The sequence below is a fragment of the Phaseolus vulgaris genome, chromosome 10, assembly GCF_000499845.2.
Source record: "Phaseolus vulgaris cultivar G19833 chromosome 10, P. vulgaris v2.0, whole genome shotgun sequence".
In the NCBI taxonomy this organism is placed as follows: domain Eukaryota; kingdom Viridiplantae; phylum Streptophyta; class Magnoliopsida; order Fabales; family Fabaceae; genus Phaseolus; species Phaseolus vulgaris.
This window is the reverse complement of record NC_023750.2, coordinates 125,616-150,674: the sequence shown is the minus strand read 5'-3', so window position 1 is coordinate 150,674 and position 25,059 is coordinate 125,616. Positions and strand designations below refer to the sequence as shown.

The following is a 25,059-nucleotide window of genomic DNA, read 5'->3' as shown; positions in this document are numbered from 1 at the left end:
TTGTTTACAATTTTCATCAAAGGGAAAGACGTGGTGACTGGTTAAAGGTTTTGACTTACCAACACACACTCACACACGCACAAGTGGGTCCTCCATGTGTTTTCGGTTGCCTTAATTTCACACAAGTTACACAACCTTGCCTCTATTCACTCCCTCCAAAACCACACCTCCTCAATTCTCTTCTATTCTGTTCATTCTTCCAACTTTATTCTTCTTCTAATATTTTAATTATATACATACCAAGAACTATATATAACCCTTTTTCTTAAAAAAAATCACAAGATAGAATTTCTAATTAAAAGTTCGAAAAGGATCATATGTATTATTATTATTATTATTATTATTCCCATGATGTGAATTAACTTGCATAAAAAAACCCAAATCCAAATGGCAAATAATATTACGGCTATGAACAAATCAATTTTATCACGTCGCCGAAAATTTTGCCCCCGTCTTATTGCTTATATAAAGGCCCCTCTATATGCTGCTCTTGGCAAGAAGTCACAAATCACACATACACACACTAGTGTGTGGTGTTTGCTTCCATTATCTAATAACTCCTATTTGCTTTTTGTGTGCAACGAAAACCCAAGAATGATGGCATGCCAAGATTGGCCTGAGCCAGTGATTAGAGTCCAAGCCTTGGCTGAAAGTGGCTTAGCCACAATTCCCGAACGTTTTATAAAGCCTAAGTCCCAAAGGCCCACTAATTACACCACTCACGCCTCAAACCAACCCAATGAATCTCACACTACTCATGAGGACATAAACATCCCCGTGATTGACATGAAACACCTCTACAGTGGGGAGGACGGACGGCGAGAGGAGGAGCTCCACCGTGTGGCGGCGGCGTGCCGTGAATGGGGGTTTTTCCAAGTGGTGAACCATGGTGTGAGCCATGAGTTGATGAAGAGTGCTAGGGAGGTGTGGCGTGAGTTCTTTCACCAACCAATTGAGGTGAAAGAGGAGTATGCTAACACACCCCTCACTTATGAAGGGTATGGAAGCAGGTTGGGAGTGAAAAAAGGGGCCATTTTGGATTGGAGTGACTACTTCTTTCTCCATTACATGCCTTGTTCCCTTATGGACCAAGCTAAGTGGCCAAACCTCCCAACATCATTAAGGTATGTCTCCTAATTACCAATGTAAATAAAATAAAATAATAACATCCTAATATCAGACTCATCTAATTAATACTTAAAAAATATTATTTTATTTTAAAAGACGGTTGTTAAATAATTATTTTTACTATTAAAGTGTTAAAAAAACTCTATTATAAAAAAAGAAAAATACGAACACAACATAATAGTAAAACCCTTTTTTCTTCCTTTTCATATCTCTTCTTCAATACCCTATTTTTTTTTCATTCTCATGTATATAATTGTTTTAAACCATACATTTTGTGAGACAAATCATATTTTGTCTTTTAAGTCAGACACATTTAATAAATATGCTTGAATAGTCTGTACGGACTTTAGATTCAGTCATACAAAAAATTAAAAGAAATAAACTTTATTTTATGCAAGTGGCCAAACATGTCAGAAGTCATTGTTTAAAAGTGAATAAAAATGAACTGTCATATTGTGTTACACTGTGCATCTATTCAAAGACTAAAGCAAAGCAGACAGGAGTTGTTCTTATTTTTTAAATTAAATGCAAAATTGGGTGTGAGAAACATGTGACAACAGGTTCTACCACTTTTTATCCAACAAAAAGGAAATCAGGTTTTGTGATTTTGTCACATTTGGTATGTAGTTGGTGAGTATTTTACAAAATTAAAGTGGGTAGCTAAAAGAGTCACTTTTCTTCATTAGATTAAGGTTTTGTAAGGTTCATCCATCCACATGAAATAAATGTTTGGCTTTAACTTAGCCGTGTTGCACAAGAAGACATCGATATTTATATTACTTAATTAAGATTATGAACATGTTAACCGATGGTTGGTCTTGTGGTGCCGTTTCATTTGGTGCAGTCATAAACTTTTTCTTTAACACTACTTCGTTGAAACGTAAACAACTACACCCCACCCATATGAAAAACGTGGGGGGTTTCAGGTTGGTCCACCAAATACTAAAATATTATTATTATTATTATTATTATTATGGCAATAAAGGATAAACGATAATTGAGAATAACAATCTGCAGTGAATAAGATATCCAGTAAATTATATCACGATTTTCTTTTATTTTTGTCTTTTGGCATCCACATGCGTACAATTTTAGCATTTAACTTTGTAGTCCAAAAACAAATACTAAAAAAATGTATTATTTACATTAGCTACAACTTTTTTTTATAGATTAAGCTTTTAAAAAGATAATGGAGACTACATAGTATTTTCATTTGAGAAAAGAAAATTACATCTAGGCTGTTTTTAGATTTGTGGTGTTAAATTAAGTTGCGTTAGAATTTATTTGCTTATAGGTTCTCTCTCATCTCTAATATAAATTTCTACCAAGAATTTATCAACAAAGATATTACTTTAATGTGAACTCACAAATATAGTTTTTTTAATTGAAAAAAACCTTTATTTAAATGCCTTTCTTCAATCTTAAAGGATTCATATATGTAAAATTTAAATTATAATAATATTTATATATATAAAAAAAACTTCTATAAAAGATTTTAAATGGTGAAACTCATGGGAGGTGAAAAAACCTGCCCCTCCTCTATACGCGAATAAAGCGTACAAATTTTATTCACACGAAAGCAAGTGAAAAAAGAAACTTGTAGCCAAAACAGAGTTAAAAAGCATTTGTTTTCCTTATCAGGTAAATTTCTATTTCAGTGTTTGAAGCTTAGTGTGAATTAAGTTCTTGACTTTTACAAATTTTTCATGTCATAGTTCTTCATTATGACAACCTTGAATTTCTGTGTAGATTTTTGTTTCAATTTCTTTAATTAGGTATTTTTTTCTCTGGATTAGGAATGTGATAACTGAATATGGCGAGGAAGTTGTTAAGCTAGGAGGAAGGGTTCTTGAGATACTGTCAGTGAATCTTGGGCTAAGAAAGGATTTTCTGATGAATGCATTTGGTGGGGAAGATGAAATTGGTGCTTGCTTAAGGGTGAATTTCTATCCAAAGTGTCCACAACCTGACCTCACTATGGGTTTGTCCTCTCATTCAGACCCCGGTGGCATGACCATTCTTCTCCCTGATGAAAATGTGTCTGGACTTCAAGTTCGCAGAGGAGACGATTGGATCACTGTTAAACCCCTCCCAAATGCTTTTATCATCAACATTGGTGATCAAATTCAGGTCTCTATCTACAACAATGTTGAACATTTTCATGTCATCACTTAGGACTTACTTTTTTTATCAGTATAATATTGCTACATTTTGAAAGAAAACATGGCTGATATGGTTATTGACATATCATGTGGGTGACATGTTTGTAGGTGATGAGCAATGCAGTTTACAAGAGTATAGAGCACAGGGTGATTGTGAACTCAGACAAAGATAGAGTTTCATTGGCCTTCTTTTATAACCCCAGGAGTGATATACCCATTGAACCTGCCAAGGAGCTTGTGACTGAGGATAGGCCAGCACTATACCCATCAAAAACTTTTGATGAGTATAGACTTTACATTAGGACAAAGGGACCTAGTGGAAAAGCTCAAGTTGAATCTTTGATTTCCAAATGTGATTCAAATTGAGTAGTTTGAAGTACACACAATTTGCATATGAATAATTTATCATCGATTGTATTTTTATTTATCAGACTCAATTAATCAATATCCCACTCTTACCTCTCATTCTTTATTCTATTTTTCTTACCCAAATATGTGTTTGAGTTATTGCTTTAGTCAATTCAAGACGGATAAGGTTTTTATTGGGTCACAAGTACAAAAAAAATAAAGAATTGAACTACTAATAACTATATATTCAAAGAAAAATCATATTTTGCTAACCATTTTTTCATAAAGTACCATTTGATAACTTTATTTTAGTAATAAAATATTGTAATTAGTTTGTTTGTATATTTCATTACATATATAAATATATAAATAAGTATATAGATAAAAATTTTAATATATGAACTAATTTTATGAGATTTAATTAAATTTAAAATTCGTTTCATAATATTGTAATAATTAACTTAAAAATTCATTTAAGACCTATTTATCTATTATAAAATGGATTTATCTCTATATTTTTAATATTTTTTAAACTAATAAATTATGTAAAATTTAAATAAGGTAAGTAATCGTGTATATATATATATATATATATATAAAACTAGCAAACAAAATTATCTATTAATATTTTTTATATATATTTGTGATAGTGGGATGTAAACTAAAGTTGTGATGGTGAGGGAAAAAAGATATTAACTTGAGGCGTGAATTTAGAGGTATTAAAGCGACGCAACTTTATTATAAAGTTTAACCTGGCTAGTTGCGTTTGTAGTTGCAACTTGGAGGCAACTTTGGATTGTTGCATAATGTTTATCTGTGGAAACAATGAGTACAAGTAGCACTGCGTGATTACCTTTTTCTTCATCAGCTTTTTGTAAAATGGGAGTTAGTGCTTGACCCGTTTGCACCATTAAATTTGGTTGCTATTCCAACAATGCCTTCTGTTTGCATGCCTTTCTCATACACACACCACTGAACACAAAGGTTTCTAAAGAAAAGTACCAAACAGAGTGGCTGATCAGAAATATTACAAACTGTGGTCCTATCTCACCCACTACCATTTGTCTTGTGGGGAACAAAAACGTGTATGAAGACTCCATCCATATTTCATCTCTACACAATCCACCATAGATTCATAAATTCACACGTTTTTATAATGCATTCATCAAATATAAAATTTATTAATCAATTTATTCATTTGTCGACTAATTAAGTAATTTCAATTCAATCACGTCACCGTTTCTTATAAGTGGATTCACCACACCAATCCATCTCATTTTCAGAAAACACCATGTGCATCATTATAGGAGAAGTTAGTAGGTCCTAGAGTTGGGATTTTTTCATAAAACTTATCACCAAAACAAATTATCGATTCAGATATTAAGAGTTTTTAAGAATAAATTTAAAAATTAAATGTGTTTTTTTTCCTTATTCTTTCACGTGAAATTGACTTTCGTTTTTAGTTTAACTTTTAATTCTTTTGAGTGTTATAATAAAGAAATTATTGTAATGAGTCATTACAAATTATTTTGTACGTGATAAATGAATTTTCGATGTAAATTAAAATGTTAAAATATTTTATATTAAGTCATTATTGACGTGAATATTATATGATATTATTATACACTCAACGTCTAGATATTTTTTTTTAAGTAACAAATAAAACACATTGATAATGACTCATTCCTTTAATTTATTATTATAAGTATCCAATAATTATAAAATTTAAAATTGAAAAAAAAATCAATTTTGAATTATATAGTACATGAAAAAAACATATTTATCCCAAAATATAATTTGTTTCAATATTACTATTGATTAGAATTTCTTTTAAGAGATATACTCACAAGAATAAGAAATGAGTTAATAAATTATTACAATATCATATCATATTTAGTCTAAAACTTTATATTAGGTATTTGTGGATTTTTTTTTCTTTATATATGATATTCAACTTTTTTATTTATTTAATATGTAATTTTCAAATCATAATTAAATTTCAAACATATTTTTGTTTTGTGGTGTAGAAGTTCAAATCTATATTTTAAATATAAAACATGAAAGTTTTTCAATATAATCATATATATTTACATTTTAACATTAACTTGACTTAACATCTCATCATATATGGATGAATCTAGGTTTTTGAGGACTCAATTTATTCGTTGTTTAATATAAAAAAATTCTTTAAATTTGACTTTATATAATTTGAAAATAAACCATTAAGGCAAGCAGTTTTTAGGTTTGAAAATTCATGGGTGTATGTGTAATAAAGACAACTGAAGCACTAATACATTTGAACAATCACACGATACTATTAGTCTTACTATCTTTAAAACATAGATTCCTACACTAGTCTACACTAGTCAAAATGATCTAAACTAACGTGTCAATTTGGTTTATCATGGGTTTGGATCGCATTGGTTCAAAAGTAATTTTTTAAATTTGGTCAAAAAGGTGGACAAAATTTAGAACAAATATGTAGTAAATTGAGTTCATTCACCAACCCACCTAAAATATCATCTGATAATATTAAATTAAAATTTTAATTCTTTAACTTACTTTTGTATGATGAGATTGAGAAGTAAGTCACTATCACATTTTGAATTGTTTCATTCACTATGCATTATGTTTGTGCTAGATTGTTTTTCTATAAAAATAAAAAATCGTCTAACAGATGTTATGTTAGAAAAATATACTGAATCTAAAAGATTATATGCAGATGCAACACAAGTGATTCTAAAAGAGTGAGTTGCAGCACTTTAAATCTTGATCATCTGAAAAGCTTAAAAATAAAGATCCGAGAAAGGTTTTTCTGTCAAGAAGCTAGCTAATTTAGATTTTATTCATAGAGACTCATATTATTGGTATAATAGGCTTTCATCTTGTCTATTCTTAGAGTTCTTTATGAATAGGTATACTCTACCTATGTATCGTTTTTGTTAACATATGAGTTTTGGTTTTATCCCCTCATTTTTTTTTCTTTTTCTTTTTTCTTTTAATAATACATTTTTTACATGATGACAGAGGATTGTTGTTGCTTAGGGTGTTAGCCTAGTTGAAATGTCAAGTTGCATAGTGATGCCTAACATGAAAGCTTTATAAAAAAAATAATGGATTCTGCCCAAAAACGTTTAAGGGTGGAGTTAGCATTTAACATGATCCGAGTCATTTCTTGTAAAGATCTATTTTTGCTCTCAACAACACCATTCTGGTAAAGAGTTATTTAGACATTATTAACATGTTGAACGATCTCCCAGTGTTAAACATGTTAGATGGTCTCACTCTACTAACAAGTTAGACCATCTCGCAAATGTTAAATATGTTGGATGGTTCTATAATATTAAACTTGTTAGATAGTCTCATAATGTTAAACGAGTTAGACGGTCTTGATTTCATTTTCGTCATAGATGATCCATACAATTTCTTTAGAGAATAAATGTATTTTGTTTTACATAAGTTTTTCAAATGAAATTAAATGATTATTAAATATTTACAAACCTCGTATTAATCCTATTTAACAATTTAAATCAAATATATGTATCAATGTTTAGTATTATACAAGTATGGAAAAAAATTTAAATACAACATTCAAAATAGATTTTTAAAATAGAAGGTTTTCAAATTCATAATTATGAAATAATCAAATTTATTTGTTTTTTTACTATATATTTTAAATATGTTTGAATTGTTTCTAGAAACAGTTCCAACGTTCAAGACACAGAAATCCATTATATTAGAAGTTTTCTTTATGAACATCTACTACAACAAAAATGAAGTGATGCATAAGCGAAATGTTTTGCTGATATCAAGTCTTGTTGTTTCGAGCTTCAACATTCATCTTTGTGAAAGTTTTATAAAGGATTCAAAGACAAAGTTGAAGAAAACAACAATTAGAATAACATTTAATAGAAAGCTTCAACATACACGAGAGTTGCATATCAATTATTTAAGAATGTCTTGTGTTTTTGGGTTGTGAGGTTAAACTTTGTAATTCTTCACATTGTAAAGTATACCCAATGAGCTTTGATTGTGCTATCTTTGAGAGTATTTCGTATATTTTGAGAGGTCTTAGTTTTAGGGGAATATTAAGACTAGTATAACCTTGAGAGGTTTGTGTACTCAATGTAACCTGGAGAGGATGGTGTACTCGCCATAATCATTTATTTTGGTCAATGGAACCTCTTAAGTAGTGTGTTTGATAGAGAACTAGACATAGCCCAAGGTTTGATGTGAACTAGTATAAAAACTTGCTTTATTATGTTCTTCATTTTCATGTTAGACGTTATGTTTGTTCACGTTTTAGTAGTGATCTAGAGGGATGCACCAAGTACAGGTTGCAAGTGAGAAAGAGTTAAAAACTAAAGGGGGAAAGAAAAGTTCAAACACCAGAAGGATTTTAATTTTCCATTTTTGAATTACTGTATTCTTTCTTGTGTAATCATGTTAGTCACCACTATCCTATAATAAGAAGACTCATGAGATGAGTTACACTAAGGAGAAATAACTCAACTTTAAATAAAGAATCCTTCTCCCAAGTCTTATAAATAAATGTACATAGTAGAATAAGTATCTTTGAGCCTTGTATATTGGGACAAATTAGTATAGGATTTATTTTGGGCCCTTGTATTTGGGCTAAATAGGTCAAATAACCTAATCTTAGGAGAGAGAAAACTCTTTTTGATGGTCCTTGGCTCCCTCTTAAGTTCTTCGATTTGGAATGAGTTTGATGAAAGAAGGAGGCATGACAATGGAAGATATGATAAATAAAATGGGTAAGAAATGGTGTGAAACAATGAAGGTTAGAGAATGGTGCTAGGAAGGAGGTTAGGCCAACCTTCTAGCTATCTCTATGACTTCTTCCCTAAAGAGTGAGAGCACGAGAAAAGAGAGACTTGAGAGCAATTCTAAAAATCATTTAGGCAGAAATTCATTACACAATTCAAGTGTAAGAATTACACAAGAGAAGCTATTTATTTATTGAGTTAGAAGTCTCCTATAGTGACTATTAGAACTCTCAAAGACTCTCTATTCATGGAGTGTCATGTGGCAACTTAAAAACTCTCCATTGGTGAATTTCCATATGGAAATCCATGTCTTGAAAAGCTCTCCATTAGAAAATTGACAGTGGCACAAGAGAGTGGAGAAGGCATGTATGAGGTGCCACATGTGCTTCATGAAGGAAAGGAAAAATCATCTTGTGCTAAAGGAAGGCTCCATGTTGAAAAGTTATGTGGTGCCTTGTGTGTGCCATGTAGGTATCCCTCTTGGCCTCTCTAAATTCCTACAATCATATATTAAAATGGCCCAAATACAAGGCCCAAAAATTTTATACAAAAATTAAAGACCGAAATTGAAATCCTATTTACTCTATACAATTTTTACAAGGCTACAGAAGGAGAATTCTCTAGAAAAATAACTTTTGATCAAAATTTTCTCTCTTCCGAGACTGATTATTTTGGTGACTAGGATGGTCCTCCATCACCTTCCCACCCTTGGAAACCCCAACTTGAGAAACAATGTAAGGTTAGGAGTTACTTACGTGCTAAGTTAGGGTGTTTACCCTAGCTTATGGTACAAGCTACTCTATCATGCCTATTTTTTTTATCCTAGTGATAACTTATGGTTAGAGTTTTGGGTAGCTTGGGTTGCAAGCTACCTTCTCCTATAAATAGGGCACTCATGTACATTATTTTCTAGCTTTGAATGCATGGTTGCATTGTTGCCCAAATTGGGGGAACACTTTGTACTTGTTCTTAGCTCTTTATAGGTTATTCCTTCTACTATATTCCTTCTAGCCTAGAACACCTCAAGAGTTGGCCTAACCTCTCTTGAACTTAGAAGAGTTGGTTGAACCTAATAAATATATTTAAGACAAAGCTAGCCACCACAACTTAGGCTAAGAGTAGAGACATTGAAAAATATATATTTCCTCTTTTAAGCCTTGCATAAATTTGTAAATATTGATTTTCTTTTTGACCTTGTATTATGGGTCAAAAGAAGACTAGAATTCAAACTCTAAACTTAGGGTTGAGAAGGTGTGCACAAGAGCTTCTATAAACCCTAACTTGCCATGCAAGCTAGGGTTAGTAGATGATATAGGCAGACACTACAAACCTTAACCCTAACTTGCCATGCAAACTATGATTAAGGAAGTTTCTCCTACACGACTCACTCACTTCCCTTGGCTATAAATAGATGCCTCTAGCTATTGTAAATTTAGACTTGCTAGGTTTTGTGAAAAAATATGGAATTATACATAGTTTTTCTGCTCTTAGAACCCCACAACATAATGGTGTAGTTGAGAGGAAAAATAGATCACTAGAAGATCTTGCTAGGACTATGTTAAATGAATATGATCTTCCTAAATATTTTGGGTTGATGATGTATACATTGCTGCATATGTTAAAATAGAACTTTAATTTTGCCTATCTTAACGAAAATACCCTATGAGTTGTATAAAGGTAGAAAGCCTAATATAAGTCATCTTAGAGTGTTTGGTTGTAAATGCTTTGTTCTGAATAATGGTAAATAATTTTGGAAAATTTGATGCAAAATTTAATGAGGGTATTCTTATTGGTTATGCTTTAAATGGACATCCATATAGAATCTATAATAGGAGGCTTTTAACTATTGAAGAATATGTCCATGTAGTTTTTTATGAGACTAACAATTATATGTGATGCAATCCAAGCTCTTGAATGGATTATTGAATGGAGAATCCAAAAGAATAGAGTGGTGATGGAAGCACCGAACAGTTGAGAGGTGCTAGGTTTTGGAAGTTTGATAGTGCAATGAAGGGGAAGGAGGTTTGGCCAACCTTCCTAAGTTCACTAGGCCAAAGAGGCTCACTAGCAAGAGAGATTTGGGAGAGAATGATTGTTCCAATTCATAACTCTTTATTCATTTAATTGGAAATCTGAATACATGAGTGGATTTGAGAGTATTTATAGATGAAGGTAGCTTGCTCCTTAAGCTACCATAACTCTAGTTAAGTAAACTTAACTATAGTGAGTATGATGGCTTAAGAAAGTCGTATGTGCTCTTCTAAGGTGCTCTAGAAGCCCTTACTTGTGTGACAAGTTAGGATTTCTAGAGTATCCTTATTTCCTCTATAAAATACTCTAGATAAAAGTAGAATACAAATCCTATAGAAGTTATTTCTATTACTGATACAAACAATTCGTTTGTCTTTTATTCTTGTGTATGGTGGCTTTGGATGGTCCTCATCAATATGCTTAAGCCTGTTGAAGATGAACTTGAATCAGATGATTTAAGAACTACACTTCAGAAAAATTAATTGATTGATTCAGAAACAACCGATTCAATCTCTGCTGAAGAACATGCTATAAATCCAAAATTGCCTAGAGAATGGAGGACTCCTAGAGATTTAACCCTAGAAAATGTCATTGGGAATATTGAGAAAGGAGTATCAACCAAAAAATTTCTCAACAAGTTCTTGAAGCAATGCCATTTGTATCTTTGTGGAGCCAAATAATCTTGATGAAGCATTGGAAGATGGAAACTAGATTTTAGCCATGTAGGAAGAGTTGAATTAGTTCACTAGGAATCAAGTGTGGTCTTTGATTCCAAGGACAACTGAAATGAATGTAATAGGCACAAAATGGGTCTTCAGGAACAAGATGGACGAGCAAGGCATCATCATTAGAAAGAAGGCAAGGCTCGTTACAAAAGGCTGCAATCAAGAGGAAGGCATTGACTATGATGAGACTTATGCTCCTGTAGCAAGGTTGGAAGCTGTTAGACTCCTCCTAGCTTTTGCTTGTGTGAATGGATTCAGGCTTTTTCAAATGGACGTGAACTGTGAATTTCTGAATGGCTATATTAATGAAGAGGTATATGTGTCACAACCACTTGGGTTTGAAGATCATAAATTGTTAGATCGTGTGTACAAACTCAAGAAATCCTTGTATGGATTGAAGCAAGCAGCAAGGTAGTGGTATGAAAGGTTAGGTGATTTCTTGTTATCTCAATGATATGAAAGAGGCATGACAAATAATATTTTTTTCATTAAGAAAAAGAAAGATGGCATCATTTTGGTACAAGTGTATGTAGATTATATTATCTTAGGTTCAACTAATGAAGCCTTGTGTGAAGCCTTTGTAGAAGCCATTAAAATTGAATGTGAAATATATATGATGGGTGAGCTTTGTTGAAGATGGTTGCTGCCCCTTCAAGATTGTGTTTGATGAAGACTTGTATGTTGTGTTTGATGAAGACATTTATGTACTTTCCATGTATTTGTGCTTTGCTTTAAGAATGTCTTAGTTAGTGCTTAGAGGTTGTCTAAGAGTAGCTTTTTGCTGTGTAACTCACCTCATAATCACTGGCCATGGGATAAGAACAAGCATGAGTTTTCTAAAACTGTTTTTCACATGTTTTACACGAAAACACGTTTTACTGCATAAAAATAAATCTGTTCTTTTCTAAATAAACAGATTCATTTTCTTCACTGATGCCTTGGCTAAAGTCTTGAAAAAATTTTGATTTTGTGCATCAGGTATTTTGACTAAGTCTTCTTCTTTTCAAAACGACTGAGTTTCAAATAGTTAAACTTTCTCTGTTTTCGTTTTGAAAAATAAATCTGTTCATCTGTAAATGAATAGATTCTTTTTGCCTCTGGTGCCATGTCAAGCTTAAACGTTTTTCAATTTTATCTCAGCACCAGAATGGTTGACTAAGTCTCCTCACTTAACAGATTCTCTAACTGCTTTTGAAAATAAATCAGTTTATTTTATTTTCAATCTGTTCATTTTATAACAACTTTAACTGTTTTTCAAAATTCTGTTATAAGCTAGGCTTTCTATAAAATGCAAACTTGTTTTCTGAGTTTAATAACGATTCAAACAGTTCATACATTTGCAAAAAACAAGTTTTGACAGCAGAGAGTTAAGTGTTTTCAAGGATTAGCATTTGTTCTTCAAAGATTTCAAAAATCAAAAAGTGCTTGTTCTTGGTTTGGTTCCAAAAGCTTGGTGTGAGGTGCAGCTACTGTTCTAGCAATCTTGCCTACTGGTTTAAGGCAGATCTTTGTTACCTCAATCAGGTGTAGTCGTTTCACTTCTTATTACTTGTAATAGTTTGGTTGAATCCTCTTCTTGATAGGTGTTCTTGGAGAGTGGATGTGTGTGTATGAGTGCTGAAATAGGTTTTTTCAGCAAGAGTACCTAAGTTCTTGTAGGTTTCAAGAACAGTGGGAAGTGTACTTGATTGTACTGGGTGTTAGTGAATTCCACCTGTTGTTGGTGAAGACTGGATGTAGCTCAGGTTGAGTGAACCAGTATAATTGTTTGTGTTCATTCTCTCCCTCACTCTGCAATTTCGTTTCTGCATAATTGATAAAACAGCAAAGAAATAAATCTGTTCAATTGAAAATAAATCTGTTCTTTCTGGGCACTGTGCATACTGTTCTTGATTTCTGAAAAAGGTGTTTGAATCTGATAAGAACATATACAATCTGCTAAAAATCATTGGAACAGATTGACTGTGATAGGCTGTTCAAGAAACTGTCAATGCTATTAATTGAACCTTAAACAAATTGCTTAAAGTTGAAGCTTGCTGTTTTGTGATTCATTGTTCTTAATTTCTGGAAAATTTCTTGACATCAAGAAGAACACTCATAGTCTGTTAAAAGTCACAGGAACAGCTTGTTTGCAAAGGTCACTCAATTAACTAGCATACTATCAATTGAACCTTAATCACTTGCTTGAAATTGAAGCTTGCTGTTTTTGTGTTTCACTGTTTTTCAAATATGATATCTGTGTGTGCTGCTGGAAATCCTCACTGCATAGTCTTGTGATTAGCTTTGCTGTATTAAAAGCGTTTCAACAGAAAAACAGTGCTGAAATAAATCTGTTCATTTTCACATAAATCGATTTATTTTCTGTAAAACTGGGTTGAACACTGTTTCTGCGAAGAAGTTTTAAAAGGTCAATTCACCCCCCCTCTTGAACTTTGGCACTATTAAACCCAACAAGCTTAACTACTTTCTAGGAATTCAAGTGAAACAGTTGAAGGATGGTATTTTAATTTGTCAAAAAAAATACTGTAAAGACTTGCTAAGGAAATTTGAAATGGACAAATGCAAAGTTGTTAGCACTCTTATTTTTACAAGTTGTCATCTCGATCAAGATATTGCTAGGAAATCAATGGATCAAACCAAGTACAGAGGTTTGATTGGTTCACTACTGTATCTTACTACAAGTAGACCAAACATACTGTTTGTTTTCTCCATGTGTGCAAGGTTCCAATCTGCACCAAATGAGTCACATTACAATGCTGCCAAAAGGAAGTTGGTTTGTGGTATCTTTGTCATGTTTCTTTAAACTTAATTGGCTATTTTGAATTTGATTTTGCAGGGTGTAAGATAGACAAAAAAAAGTACAAGTGGAACTTGTCATTTGCTGGGCTCAAACTAAATCTCATGGCATTTCAAGAAGCAAGCTTGTGTGGCTTTGTCAACAGCTGAAGCTGAATACATAGTTGTAGGGAGTTGTTGTGGTAAAAAATATTTGGTTGAAGCAATAGTAAGTGATTTTGGAAATATTTTGAATAACATTCCTTTTTTATAATACAAGTGCCATAAATTTGACAAAGAATCCTATCATGCACTCACGGACTAAGCATATAGAGATTAGACATCAATTTCTTCGTGAGCATATTGAAATTGAAATTGTGAAATCAAATTCGTTAGAACTGAAAAACAATTGGCTGATTTGTTTACCAAACCACTTGCAAGAGATAGATTTAATTACATTAGAACTAAATTAGGCATAATCAATTTAAGTAATAGTTCTCAATAAAATTTTAATTTATTTAATTGAATATCAATTGATTCTTTTTAATCTGATGCTTATTTCAACTAACTGTTTCTGTTTTTAATTAATTCATTTTCTGAATCCTATGCATACTTATGTGACATGGACAGAGAAAGTTTGACTGGATTCATGTGCATTCACGTGACTTATTGTTGGGATTTGGTGCTGACCAAAAGATCCACAACAACTTTTCATACATGGTCAATCAAAACTGCCAAATGCATTGATTTTTTTCTCTCTTTCCAATAACAATGTGTTGAATATTTTTAACACAAATTATTTTTTGTCCGCACTAACCCTCTATATAATCCAACATTGTACAAAATCAAAGCATTTGTTCTATTCTTTTTCTCTATTTGTATTTATTCTCACATATTACTCAAATGGCATCACCTTCACAAAAGAAGAAGAGATCCAAAGGACCATCCTTCACCTCTAGGTTTGGATATTTGGAAACATGGTTTGTTGGAGATGAAGAAGCTATGGCAACCTTCCTGCACGTAATGAGTAGGAAGCAAATCAATATTCCTAAGGTGATGGAGCTTTCCTGGATGAAGGAGCAAAAACTTCGTGAAGCAAGGGAGCTCTTAAAACTTTAGAGACTATAACCATTTCTGAAAATGATAGGCAATGTATACCATGATTTAATCAAAGTATTTTACACTAACCTCGGTCTTGATGGAAAAAATTTAGTGTTAATTGTGAAAGGGGCCAAAATGCTTATAACTCTTGATGTATTGTTGGGCTAAAACAAAGAGGAGTCAAAGTGGACAAAGGAAATATCTCTTAAATTATTTAATTCAACAAGATGTAGTTCTACTGCTCTTTCTTTAGGGATCAAAACACTTATTTCAATCGATTTAATGTAGGTATTGTTGAACCATGTGGTGTTCAAGCTTTGAAGAATCCAAATCCTTTGAAGGATGTTGAAGCCTTTGTTGTGCTTGTTGTTGTTGTGTGGTTTTAGTTTAGTTCTGGGGTAGTTTGAGTGTTGTAATCCACCTTTTGATTAAATCTAAAGCATAGGCATTCTCAATCTTTTTGAAAGTAAAATGTTTTCAAACTAAGTTAAAACAACCGATTGTTTTGTCGAAACAACCGATTGTTTATACTTAGATGTTTTGAGAAAAGATTGAAAACTGTTTTTCAAATGGTTGAACTGTTCGAACCAAAACAACCGATTGATTCGAGGAAACAACCGATTGTTTGTTTTGGGACCATAACAGAAAAATCGTTTTATCTTTGACTGAGCTTTAAATGATTTAACTGCTTACGCTCCAGTCATTAAATGCTTTGACCAATCTTTTAAGAGTTTGCTAAGATTTGATAACAAACAACATCTTTGAATAAATTCAGAAAAACAGATTTGAGTAACAATCTTTTACTAGATTTTGAAAAGAGTTTTTGAGTTTTTCAAAGAGTTGAGATTGCTTAGAGTTTGTGATTGATCAAAGTGTGTGGAATAGGATTCTTCTTGTATTGATTTCAGATTATCTTCTGTAACTAGTGTAATCCTTGTACTATTTGAAACAAGTTTTCGTTTCTGTGTTTGCTGAGATTGGTTGTGTGTTCTTGAGGGGATCAAGATCAACAATCTTAGTGTTGGTGTGTTGGCCAAGAAGAGAGTGTGTCTGGATTTGGAGTGAACCAGTATAAACATCTGTGTGCTATCTCTCTATCCCTAACTCTTTAAATTCAGTTTTGTTTGTTGTTTGCTAGTATAAACAACCGATTGTTTCTGTGAAACAACCGATTGTTTTTCTGGTACTGTTGTTTTTTATTGCTGTTTTGGCAAACTGAATTTCTTATCAATTGTTTCTTGAGATAATTTCATTCTTGTTTTAAAATTTTGCGAAAACCCTCTTTAAACAATTCACCCCCCCTCTAGTTTAAAGCCATTCATTCTAACAGGCATTATAGATTTTTAGCGTATATCATTACATGGAAGCTAACTCCCAAGGGGACCAAGCATGCTATGTTGAATGAAGAAGACTTGATCTTAATGTACTGCCTTGTGAACATGATAAGGGTAATTTGGGTAAATGTAATGAAGGAACACATGATGAAGTCCAAGAGAGTTGTAGACTATAGGTTTCCCTATGCTATTATGGTTTCAAAGTTCCTAGATTACTTTGAGGTTGATGTGAAAGATGAGTTGAATGAAACTATGAAAGCTGAAAGTGAAATAGATTGCTCCACTTTACTGAAAATGAGATTTCAAAAGAGCAATAATTTGTGAATAAGCAAAAATAGTGAAGCTTCAAGTTCGATGTTCCTAAATCAAGCATTGCTACAAATGAGCCCCAAGCAAATTAGATGAATGCTCTTATTGCTTATGTGTCACCCTTGGAGAGGGGTGAACCATTATCAAGCTTTTAAAGAGTTATGCTTAATCGGTTGTACAAAATTTTTGCAGAGCAAAGAGCTTATTATAAGATGACTTCATCAAGATTTCAACATCTTGTAATCACCAGATTGAAGTTGTCCAAGAGCAGCTAGCTAAGCCCTATCATCGTGAGACATAGTCTATCTTTTTTAATCTATTTTTTTGGTTTGTAATTGGTTATAGTTGTCATATTTGTTGAATTGTTTCTATTTTTGTTTTTTCTTTTGGGTTGTATTTGTGTTGGTTTTGCACCTTGAACATTTTCTATCCTTCCTAAGCATGGTTATTACAGTTATTATTGTTGCTTTCTATATACTTATGAACTGTTTGATGGACTGGTATATCCATTCATATAGTATTTGTTCACATTTTATGTTTGATGAACACAAAGGGGAGAAATATATAGGAGTTTTGCAAGTCAGGGGGAGCAAATCTGAATATGTAAAATGTGTTCTTTTTGCCTCTGATCATTGCCCTTAAAAGGTAAAGTTGTTTGAAGATTCAAGACTTGTTGGACTCTTTGTCTTCATCAAACAGGGGGAGATTGTTGGACATCTCAAGGATCCTAACTTAAAGTGTTTGATGAAGTCATGAAGTCTTGAGTGAAGACCTGGTGCCTTATGTGTCTAGGTAGCTTAGGTTTTATTTTGGTTGTCTTGATTTATCTTTTCCTTTAGGAATGATGAAGGTCTGATAACAAAATAATTTTCAACAGGTTAAACTGTTTTTTAATTGTTTAAAAAGTTTCTCAAGTGATTAAAAATATTTTAAACTAGTTTTAATTTTGTTTTATGGAAAGTTACAATTTTTTTTTCAATTTGTTATCTTTCAAATCAATTGACTGAAAATACTAAAATGTTTTAGATTTTTTCTATAATATGTTTTACCTTAAAAAAACCATATTTTAATATGTAAGATATCAAGTATTTTCATTTCAAATACATTCCTTTTAAGAAAAAATAGTTTTGACACAAACTACTTGTTTTGAGTAAAATCAATAGATTGATTTGTTTTTAACCGGTTGATTTTACTGATGGTACCATTTTCTGTTTTAAAATTGTGTCTGTTTTATCTTCTATAAAAGGGTGAGTTTGTTTTCTAAAAAAGTTCCAAATATTGATTACACAAAATACACTTTTACAATTTATGAGAATCAAAGAGTGAGCTATTTTTGGAAGAATTGATCTTTGTTGATCTTTGAGTGTTCTTGGTGCCTAATTTTCATCATCCAACTAGAGGCCAAAGGTTCTTCAAAGTTCTAATGTGAATTGGGAGATCCCTTTGTATTTCTTGGTTCATAGTCAAGGTGAATTTGTTATTTTTCATTTCCGTTATGTAATTTTGTGTGTGTAAGTGCCACGATAGGGTTTCTTGGTGAGAATCACAGCTATAACAGGGTGTTGCAGTGAATGGTTGGTTCTTGTAGTGTTCAAGAACTGTTTTGTTGTTCTTTTGTAAAAAAGAATTTTGGTGATTTAGTGAATTCCATCTTGGTGTGAGGTGGGACTCGATGTAGCTTTGTTGTTAGCGAACCAGTATAAAATCTTGGTTTCCTTTAAGCTTCCTTTATCACTGCACTTTATTTTTCAGCATAATTGTTCTTACTAGTTTAAAATCAATCAATTGTTATTAGAATCAAAAAGTTGTTTTTATTATCTGCATATTTGTTTGGATTTCTGAATTGAACAAAACTGATGTGCTAAGCAATTGTGTGTGGAACACTGTGTATTGATTTTGTTTGTATACACTTGCATCCATTATTGGGTTTACAAGTTGTTTGAATCAAAAAGGTTCTTTAAAATTGTGTATGAATTTGTTGGATTCTGCATTGGTTCTTGAAAGCTGCAAGATCTCTTTTATGTTATTGTAACCATAAAAACAATCTCTTGTTTTCAAATATAATCTGTTAATATTTCTTTTATGTTACTATATTAGAAAAAACAATATGTTGTTTTCAAATATAATCTGTTGAAATTAATTCAGAAATTTCATTCTTAAAACAAATTTAAATTTTTCCTAAGTGTATTTTTGATTGATAGTTTTGTGCTTTAAGAATTGTGTGCTCAGATATTTTAGTCAATTATTTTTTATAAAAACATATTCATTTTTCTGAATGAGTGCTCTTTTAAAAATATCAACCTGTTGTTTTGAAAAATAATCAGTTAAAATTTTGTCAGGATTGTGATAAACCACTTTTTGCGAAATCTAACTAAGTATAATTCACCCCCTCTTAAACTTAGCTCTCCATTAATTCAACAACTTCTGCATGAGCTAGTAAACAGTTCAGAGTTGATTCAATTTTTTTCGTTTTCACCAATTGCTCTTCATTACATGTATTGTCCTTGCTCTCTTTTTTTATCTTCTAAGTCTTTTCTACCGATTTTTTTAGTCTTTCTCACAAATGAAATGGTTCGAAATCATCAAAACACCTTGGACTTTTCTAAATCCTGAAGTCTAGGCTTGTCCATGCATACGATGTTATTTTACATTGGTACCCTTGGTTATTTACGTGGGAGAAAAATAGAATTGTGACTCTTTGTAAAGAGGGGGTTAATCGATCAAGTTAGTTCTTGAAATTGATGTGTTGAGACAAAAAAACTAAACATCGATTACGTAATCGATTATGGTTGATTTTTGTATGGAACATCGATGTTTGCTTTTCCATAATCGATGTTGCCTAATTGTCTAGGGATAATTGATGTTAGCTTGCCCATAATCAATGTTTCCTTAATTTTGTAAGGATAATCGATGTTTATTTCTCATAATCGATGTTGCCTTAATTTTGTAGGGATAATCAATTATTGCTTGTCCATAATTTATGTTGCCTTAATTTTGTAGGGATAATTATATGATTCCAAATAGAACTACCAGTAGAATTGAGAATTTAGGTTACGGAATGAAATCAATTAATCTTGGTCAAATTCCTTCTCACCATGTCCTTGGATTTGGATGTCCACATCAAATAATCAATGTATGCTTGCCCATAATCTATGTTACCTTATTTTTCATAAAAGAATCGATTATCAACATTCCATAATATATGTTCAATATATTTGGTGTGAGCTACCTTTAAACCCTAACCTTAACCATAATCATAACCCTACATCTACATCGAATATGGTAAACATAACCCTAAACCCTAACCTACCCCTAACTTTAACCCAAACCTCCTAACCCTAACATTTTGTCTTGAACTTAATATAATTTGTTTTACACAATTAAATTTTGATTTCAATCAAAACAAATTATTTTATTCCTAATCATTATTATCTTTTGATAAAAAAAATTTCAAAATATATTCTTACGCACTGTCAAAAAAAATATTTACAAACAATTAACATTCAGAACAAAATAAAACATTATTTTTTTAGTTTTTTACATAAAAAATAAATATGTAATCATACATTTTATAATTTAAAAAATTACAATTTCAATCACACTCATCACATTATTAACAAACTTTCATAAATTTTTTCTAAATTTTCCACTTTATTTACCTTAATTCAAATTACTATTTCATCTCAAATCAACTGCCAAAACATAAAAAAAAAAAAAATTAAGAAAAAAATAAGTCTTAGCATAGACCTATGATTTAGGTGTATTTCTTACACGTCACTTTCTTTCATCCTCCATTTACATTTCACCCACGTTATGATCAAGATCCACCAATGTTTTGATTTCCTGTGAGTGTCACCTCATGGCTCACTCATGGTTACACAACGACAGTACCATTTTAATATATGTCGCCATTTGTGTTGGGCTGATGTCGGCAAGCACATTCTAGACCTTCATCAACGCCTTTTCATTTTGCTTCGATAAAACGTGCTTTTATTTTTTATTCTTCATTATTATCTGCACAAAAACAAAAGAATAATGAAAATGATCATGAATTCAGAGAGGTGATCGTTGCTGTAAGGTGAAAACATGACAAATGGTGATTGCTACTGAAATATTTTCAACCCTGTCAGAAGGTATCCACTACAATAATGAAAGGCAAGGAAACAAATTAGTCATTAACATTTTGAGTTTTATATTTATTTTTAAGAATACAATTTAGATTAAAAATCTTATATTCTTACATCAATTTTTTAAATTAGTATAATGATACGTTATTTTTTCTTTTAAAAGTAAAAGTATGTATTAGGAATATGCACGTTGCAAATTTAAAAAAATAATAATAATATAAGCATATAATTATTTGATTTAAGAAACTAATAAAATAATAAATCAGGAATTTACCTGAATTTTACCATATCCTACTTAGAACATTTTATAATTTCTTTATAACTGTACCGCCCTGGTGGTCGGGAGTGATGACGTGGCACCCTGCTACAGTATAGGCGTGTTGGCAAGGCGCCAGGTTGGCAAAAGGGAAGGAAGTCAGGGGGCTCGTGTAGTCGCCAGTTGTTATATTGGCGTGTTCCGATTTCCAGCTTACCAGAATCGGCGATCAGCAAGTTAAAGATGAAGTCGCCAGATGTAGATTCAGGCGACCTAGTCATTGGAGATCGCCAGAGCAAGCACATCGCCAAAGATGAAGGAGAAGCAGATTATGAAGGCGGCCGGCGAGACCACAGGGAAGGTGTATGAAGGCCCCTAACTCGCCAGTTCCAGTAGGGATCGCACTCCCAAGTTAGCTATGCACTGGACAGTACCATGCATAAGTAACTTAGCCAAAATGAGAGTAGAAGCAGCGCCAAGTCAAGGAGGCTCCAGAGGATGGCACGTGTACGACTGGATGCGAGCCACGTGTCCAGGTCTGTAACTGCCAGGAGAGAGAAAACAACCAGGTATATAAGAGTTCTCAACAAACTTTCTGAGGTACGCACATTCAGATTATACTCTTTACGCTTGCGAGTTATAGAGCTTACTATGAGAGAGGATTTGCACGGTTCTTGTTCTCTTAGTATTTGGTGATACTGTAACTGACTTGAGCGTTGGAGTGCGATCGGCCGCAGCGGCGCCGCTCTGTTTCTTTGCAGGTTCTTGAGGTGGATCTCGAAGAGGAACGGAGGTTCGAAGCGGTGCGCACGTCGATCCTTTGACGAGGCAGTTTCCAGCGTTCCGGTCAACAGGCAGGATCATCAGGCGCCCACCGTGGGGCCGTGTAAAACTTGCTCCCATCCACAGCGTGAGTTCTTGGAAGTTTCCGAAGTTTTCTGCGTGGTTGTGTGCTGGTGCAACCATCGTTCGCTGTTTGCTTGAGTTTCGTTCGGTGAATTCGCGTTTTATACCGTTCGTTTGGCTTTTCGATCGGTGGAATGAGGTTTCCTGCTGTTTACACGTAATCTGTTTGGTGGAAGTTCGAGTTCTTTCGCTCGTTTGGTTGTCCGCAGAGAAGCGGCGGTTTCTGGTGAAGTTATGGTTTTCTTTGAAGGCTTACGGTGTTCTTGAGTTTTCTTGCGCAGTTTCGCACTGTTTTCTCCGATTGATCGCTGATTCGATCGTGGTTGAAGTGTCGTTCGCTGCTTTCTGAGATTCGCTGAGTTCATGAGAAAAATGAGAAGCAATCGTTCAAGTCCAGTTGCGCCTGTTGCTGACGAAGGCGCCGCCGCCATGACCATGGCGCAGATGGCAGAGATGATGCGTTCGTTGCAGGCAACTGTGGAAGCCTCACGCGTAGAGCAGGCGAGAATGCATGAGGACCTGGTCGCCTCTCGCGCCAGGAACGAGGAGCTCAGCAAGGTGACTGAGGAGCTGCGTCGAGCTCTTCAGGAGCAGCAAGGGCGTTCTTCTGCTGAAGAGGTGGCGCCGTCGACGCCACCTCGTGTTTTCCCAATGCCTTTTGTTCAGGCGATTACTGACACGCCTATTCCCACGAGCGTGGTTCCGGTCAAGGCTGTCTTTACCGGCGTGGAGGATCCAGAGGCTCATCTAACCACGTTCCATACGCAGATGATGCTGTCGGGAGTGTCAGACGCCGTCTACTGCAAGATGTTCGTGAGTACGCTCCAGGGAACGGCGATGGAGTGGTTTGTGAGCCTGCCTAACGGCCACATAACCAATTTTCAACAGTTCTCGAAGATCTTTGTTGAGCAGTACATCGTGAATAAGGCACCACCCAAGGTGTCTTATGATCTGTTTGATATAAGGCAGTACCAGGGAGAGTCCCTCAGAGACTACCTGAATCGCTTTGGAGCGCAGATGGTCAGATCGCCGGCCAAGGATGAAGAAATGCTGGTCTATGCCTTCAAGAAGGGCGTCCAGCCAGGACCATTCTGCGAGGCCTTGATCAGGGCGCACCCCGCGACGTTTGCTGAAGTTAGGCGACTTGCGGTGGCTCACATCGCCGACGAGAGTGAAGTCGCCGAGAAGAGAGGCAGCGTGGCTCCCGCCAGGCCACGCGCCCAGACCAGGATCCAGCCGCAGAGGGTGCTGGAAACAGCGGCGGCGGCCAGGAAGGACCAGAGGACTCGCCATCCTTACGATAGGAGAAACAAGGGAAGGAGCCAAGCACGCCAGCAACCCGCACGCCGGGAATACAATCGCCCGCCTAAGCACAAGTTTGTCATGGGACTAGCGGATCTGATCGCCATTCCTAACATATCTGCTAGGTTGAAAGCGCCTGAGAAGGTGGGCGACAAGGTGCTGGGGTCAAAGCCAGATGCCTGGTGCGAGTTCCACCAATGTTTTGGCCACACTTTGGACTCGTGTTTGTCTTTGGGATATCAGCTCGACGATCTGGTTAAGAGCGGGTTCCTAAATGACTATCTGCTGGACAGGAGGACGGGGGGAGCGTCGAGTTCCCAGCCAGCAGGTGGAGAAGCCCAGCAACACGAGATGCCTATCCACGGGGAGATCCACACCATTGCAGGGGGTTTCTCAGGTGGTGGATGCACCGCATCGCAGAGGAAGAAGTACGCGCGATCGGTGATGACAGTGGATATGTGTGAAGATCACTCGCCGGAAGTGGACATTACGTTCACCAAGCAGGATCTTCGGGACGTTATGCCTCATGACAACGATCCCATAGTCATTTCGTTGGTTACAGCGGGAAGGAAGGTCCACAGAGTTCTGGTGGACCAAGGAAGCTCGGCAGACGTGATGTTCTGGCCGACTTTCACCCAGCTGGAGTTGCCCCTTGACCAGCTAAGGCCCTATGGAGGGTGTCTATATGGGTTCGCTGGCGACCAGGTGGAGGTCAGGGGGTACATTGAGCTGAGAACCACGTTTACAGATGAGGCTGGGTCGAAGACGGAGAAAATCAAGTACCTCATTGTGAACGCTCCTTCAGCATACAACATCCTGTTGGGAAGGCCCACGCTTAACAGGATAGGCGCAATCCCGTCGACCCGGCACATGAAGTTAAAGTTGCCGTCTATGGAGGGGGTGGTGATCACGATCAAGTCTGATCAGAAAGAAGCGAAAAAGTGCTATGAGAATAGCCTGAAAAACAAGAGATCGGTGAGTTATGTAACAACCACCCCACCTCCCGGTGTGAAGCCCAGATCGACGGTAACAGAGGAGGCCGCCGGAAGAGATGTGGAGATGGTGGACGCTGAGCTGGGGGAGAAGAATGCTGGTCTGGAGGAGGAAGAGGAGCGGAATCGCCCTGAGGAAGCGAGGGAGCAGGGAATCGCCAGGGCGGTGATCGCCAGAGAATCCAGGCCAAAACCTGTCGAGCAGTGGCTCGAAAAGGAGATCGGAGGAAAGATCTTCAAGCTGGGAAGATCTCTGGACGTCGAGCTCCAGGACCAGATCGCCAAGGTGATTGAGCGGCATCTGGACGCGTTTGCATGGTCCGCTTCGGACATGCCCGGGATTGATCCCGACTTCTTGTGCCATCATCTGGCGATGGACAACTTGGTGAAACCGGTGCGACAAAGGAGAAGAAAGTTCAACAAGGAGAGGAGGCAGGCGATCAGGGACGAAACACAGAAACTCCTCGCTGCAGGCCACATCAGGGAAGTCCAGTACCCTGAATGGCTGGCAAATGTCGTGCTGGTAAAGAAGAGTAACGGGAAATGGCGCATGTGCGTCGATTTCACCGACCTGAACAAAGCTTGCCCAAAGGATTCGTATCCTTTACCAAGCATTGATGCCCTGGTCGATAGTGCTGCAGGGTGCAAGTTGCTGAGTTTCCTGGATGCCTTCTCGGGATACAATCAGATCAAGATGCATCCCATGGATGAAGAGAAGACAGCCTTCATGACGGAGAGATCGTGCTACTGCTATAAGGTGATGCCGTTTGGGCTGA

The 25,059-nt window shown here is 35.1% G+C and overlaps 1 protein-coding gene across 1 annotated transcript; it reads left to right on the top strand.

The window, feature by feature from the left end:
* Window positions 1-390: 390 nt before the first annotated feature.
* On the top strand, window positions 391-3,755 carry LOC137818924 (jasmonate-induced oxygenase 2-like). Its single transcript, XM_068622583.1, has 3 exons — window positions 391-1,124; window positions 2,925-3,258; window positions 3,399-3,755. Exons 1-3 carry the CDS (start codon window positions 409-411, stop codon window positions 3,654-3,656), a joined length of 1,308 nt encoding a protein of 435 aa, XP_068478684.1. The 5' UTR covers window positions 391-408; the 3' UTR covers window positions 3,657-3,755.
* The last annotated feature ends 21,304 nt before the right edge of the window (window positions 3,756-25,059 follow it).

Excerpts from the sequence above, each read along its gene's own strand:
- LOC137818924 (XM_068622583.1), top strand. The coding sequence starts at position 409 with ATGAACAAATCAATTTTATCACGTCGCCGAAAATTTTGCCCCCGTCTT. Across the intron at positions 1,125-2,924 it reads AACCTCCCAACATCATTAAG|GAATGTGATAACTGAATATG; the intron begins GTATGTCTCCTA and ends TCTCTGGATTAG. Across the intron at positions 3,259-3,398 it reads ACATTGGTGATCAAATTCAG|GTGATGAGCAATGCAGTTTA; the intron begins GTCTCTATCTAC and ends ACATGTTTGTAG.